Raw genomic sequence first — 3,910 nt, 5'->3', positions numbered from 1 at the left:
GCGCGGTGCGGCGGCGGCCTTCCCGGGAGATCGCCCAGGTTTTTCTGAGAGCAAGGCTGTCCCTCGGTCTCCGGTCCCAATGCCCCGGCTCATCCTTGTCTACACTCTCATCTGCGCAAACTTTTGCAGCTACCGGGACACTTCTGCAGCCCCGCAGAGCGCATCCATCAAAGCTTTGCGCAACGCCAACCTCAGGCGAGATGGTAAGAGGCTCGGATTTTATTTACTTATTTTAGTAAAAACAATCATTTTTTCTTGTCCTCTCGTTGTCTCTCTCTCACGCGAACACTGGTGAATGCATTGTGGTGTGGGGGGTTTCATGTCCGTCCTCAGACCCCCAGTCCTGAGAGCCCCCTTTTTTTCTGGAATAGGATGGACATGTGAGGGATGCGTGCAGGAGGCAATGGGACGGGTGAGGTGGCTCTCTCCCCACGCTCTGGAGAAGTCGATTTGATACCCAAGGGGTACTGATTCCAGATCCCTGGAGTTGCAGAAAGTTGCAGGCTGCGCCGCCCATTGGCGAAGCTCTTAACCTTTTGAACTTGAAACCCACATAGATGAGACACTTAAAGTAGACGGAGGCACTCAAGAGTGACTTTCTCTGGGTGACTTCTTTTAATTTTTATTGTTTTAGTGGAGAAGGAGGAAACGAGGCATTTCAGTGTCTCAGTCACACCTGGGACAGACTGACAGCTTTTCTATAAATCGCTTAGTTTTAGGAGGTGGATGTATGCCCATTCTGTCCCCCAGCGTGACTTTCCCACTGGGGTTCAGAGTGGCTCAGAAGTTCAGAGTCTGGGAGAAGAGGGATTTGGGGGTTCCATCTGTACCATAGGGGGACCGGTTTCTGCAATTAATTTCCTGGCACAGAAGGCTTTTCAACTGTTTGCAAAAAAGTAAAGCTCTTTAAACAGCTATCCTAAGCAAGCTTGTTTGTTTTCCTTTATTCCGGAGGACACCTGGGTCATTGGGTTCCAGAGACTTTAATTCAGTTTATTTATGTTCTGGGCCTCCACCAAGTTCTGAAGTTGATTTATTTCTCAATTCTCAACTACAGCTGATGTTGCCAGTGTTTTGCAGCTGTTTCTGCTTTCTACCTGAAGTGACTCATAGGTTTTCCTTCATCAATAACATCTTCCTCTGCTTCTGCACAGTTCTAACACATCTCCTCAGATCACCAAGTTAATCTTGTTGGCTTCACTGTTTGAGCTGGCAACATTTGACTGTTCTCTGGTAAATTCATATTAGCCACCTTGTTCGCTCATTGTATGTCCTTACCTTGAACTTCGCTAAAAAGCTTCTGAACTTTGAAACAAAGAAACTTCATTATATTTTCTGATGACAAGTAAACTGCAGATTTCAGTACATTCAAATCATCTGAAGTTGTGTGTGTGTGTATGTGTGTGTGTGTGTGTGTGTGTGTGTGTGTAAGGTACAGGAAACTATGGAGTCAACTCCTGGCCAGAGATCCCCCTATATGTATAGAATTACTTCATTATAGTGTTTTATGTAAAATGCGCCATTATTACCTTTCTGATAACTTTACAACTTAATTACAGCATAACATTTTCTTACTAAACTTAAAAAGTTTAGGCTTAAGATCAATCTTTTATAGTTTTGTTTTACTCATTAATATTTCCATCAAGAAGTCTTCTTCTAGTTGAGTTTTTGGATTTGTTAATGCTTGCACTTTATATGCCCTTTCAGCTGCAGAGAGTAAAATGCCATTTCTAATTTGCATGACTTCATACCCATAATTGTGTAATCCTTGGCCTCCCCAGTATCAGTTACAAGAAGTCAAGGACAGAATCTGAAAGTCTGTAAGCATTACCCATTAGCCCACGATTCTGACTAAAACCAAGTCATGCAGGTCATAATATTTTTTTGAAAATAATAATCTCATTTTATTTTTCTGTGTGAAAACTCTATACATCTGTCAAGTCTATATAAATGATATACTTTATCAGAATTTCAAAAACTTCCCTGGATTTAGTTCTCCATATTTTAGCTAAAGCTGTTTTGCAATTATACTAATAGTAGACACACAAATACACACCCATGCATTTTGATTGGTTTATATTGTTCAATACTTTTCTCAATGTCAATAAATAAGACTAGGAAAGGGGAAAGGATATTTAGGATAAAAGAAAATTGTCACATACAGAGTAAATAAATTAACTCATAATGTTTGGTTAGTTTGGAAAATTTTCAAAAGGTAGCTTATTATTATAGAGCATGCATTATCAAAAAGAAAAAATATATTGCCCCAAAAGGTCAAAATTGGATATTAGGAGGTGAAAAATCTTTGGTATTACAATGGTGTGTGGTCCTCGATTAACAATCTATCTCTAGTGTTAATATTTCATAGGGAGGGGATGTGATTAGGAAAAAAAAAGTCTAAAAGGGCACCTTAAGTGGGGATTGAAAATAATGTAAAAAAGGTTGAGAAACATTGGCAGAGAGTTTTGGAGAGACAGTCGAATAAAGAGTCTTTGAAGAAGTCTAGACGTTGTCTGAAAAATCTTAATGGCAACAGTTGAGCTGACAAGAGAAACTAATAATTTACTAAATTAACCCCTTGCTCTGATTCCAGACATTTTCCACTTGCTGTCCCAATGTTCCCTAATGCTCCATTGAAGAAGACAGTATTCGTGATCTTTTGACTATCAGATGAAGACAGGGTAGAAGCTTGGGAAGGGGATGGGAATGGAATATAAGGGGAAATATAGAAGATAAAAGTTCCCAACCATTAATTTAGAGTCTCTGGAAGATCTGGCTCTCAGATTACAAATGGTAAGAAATCACAACAAAGAAATTAGCCATGACCCTTGAATAGGGGTTTTGGAAACTATTATCTCATGATGAAACTGTCATTACACTGAGTGCCATCAATTTCTCCCTGCTGACCCTGTTAGCTGCTACCTAATTTCGGGGTTAAGGAAGGAATAAAGAGGGCAGGCATCCTGTGCTGGATATGAGGTGTGTTGGAGACTGTCCAGCCTGATTAAAAAACAACAACAACAACTTGATTTTATCAACCTGTACTTAATAGCTCCAGATAACCAGAGTAGTTAAGAAATGATACAGGAGTGAAGGATAAGGGTAGATTAATAATATAGTTTTCTGCTATCCAGTATAGCAGACTGGTCTGCTGCTGTCTACTGGCTTCCCAGAACTCGTCATTATATTATACAGTTGACTCTTGGGGGTTAGGGTTGTCAACCCTTTGTCAGTCAAATATCCAAATATAACATTTGACTCCCCAAAACCTTAACTACTAATAGCCTACTGTTGACTGGAAGCCTTACCAATAACATAAACAATCAATTAACACATATTTTGTATTAGAAGTATTATACACTGTGTTCTTACAATAAAGTAAGCTACAAAAAATAGAATTTTATTGATAATTACAAGGAAAAGAAAATATTTATAGTATTTATTGAAAAAAAAATCTATGTATAAGTGGACCTATGCAGTTCAAAGCTGTGTTGTTCAAGGGTCAGCTATATTATTGTCCTAAAAGGAATATCTGTAGAGCCTTTCCCAGCACCTGCAGAATGGCTGAAGGTGACGGAATGGAGGACAGTGGTTGGATTTGGTCTCTGTATCCAAGAAGAAAAAGGTTCTACATCCAAGAAGGAGTAAAATTAGATTGCAGGACTTAATTGAATATTTATACTTCCTTATATCATATTTATTACTTTTTCTCAAACTGATTCACCTCTTGGGGCAGAAAAAAACTCTTCATTTGGCAATAGCATCCACGTATTCTTATTTTAGTGCCTATGTACTTGTTGATTTTTAATAATAACTGGCCACAACTGGTATTGCTTAGAGTGTGGATCAAGAAGGGTAAAGGTAGCAATTAACTGGCAGCATTACTCATTTTCCCATCAATAGATAGAAC

General features: G+C 39.0%; 1 protein-coding gene across 2 annotated transcripts in view; it reads left to right on the top strand.

Moving 5' to 3' along the window:
* The first annotated feature begins 6 nt into the window (after positions 1–6).
* PDGFD (platelet derived growth factor D) overlaps positions 7–3,910 on the top strand; it is a 216,857-nt gene continuing 212,953 nt past the window's right edge. For both annotated transcript variants that reach the window (XM_006774654.2, XM_006774653.2), the window contains exon 1: positions 7–203. In XM_006774654.2, coding sequence (XP_006774717.1) covers positions 80–203 — 124 coding nt within the window. In that variant the 5' untranslated portion in view covers positions 7–79. The remainder of the gene's footprint in view (positions 204–3,910) is intronic.

The sequence above is a fragment of the Myotis davidii genome, unplaced genomic scaffold (assembly GCF_000327345.1).
Source record: "Myotis davidii unplaced genomic scaffold, ASM32734v1 scaffold468, whole genome shotgun sequence".
NCBI lineage: Eukaryota > Metazoa > Chordata > Mammalia > Chiroptera > Vespertilionidae > Myotis > Myotis davidii.
The sequence above is the reverse complement of the archived record's forward strand: the minus strand, read 5'-3'. Positions and strand labels throughout refer to the sequence as shown.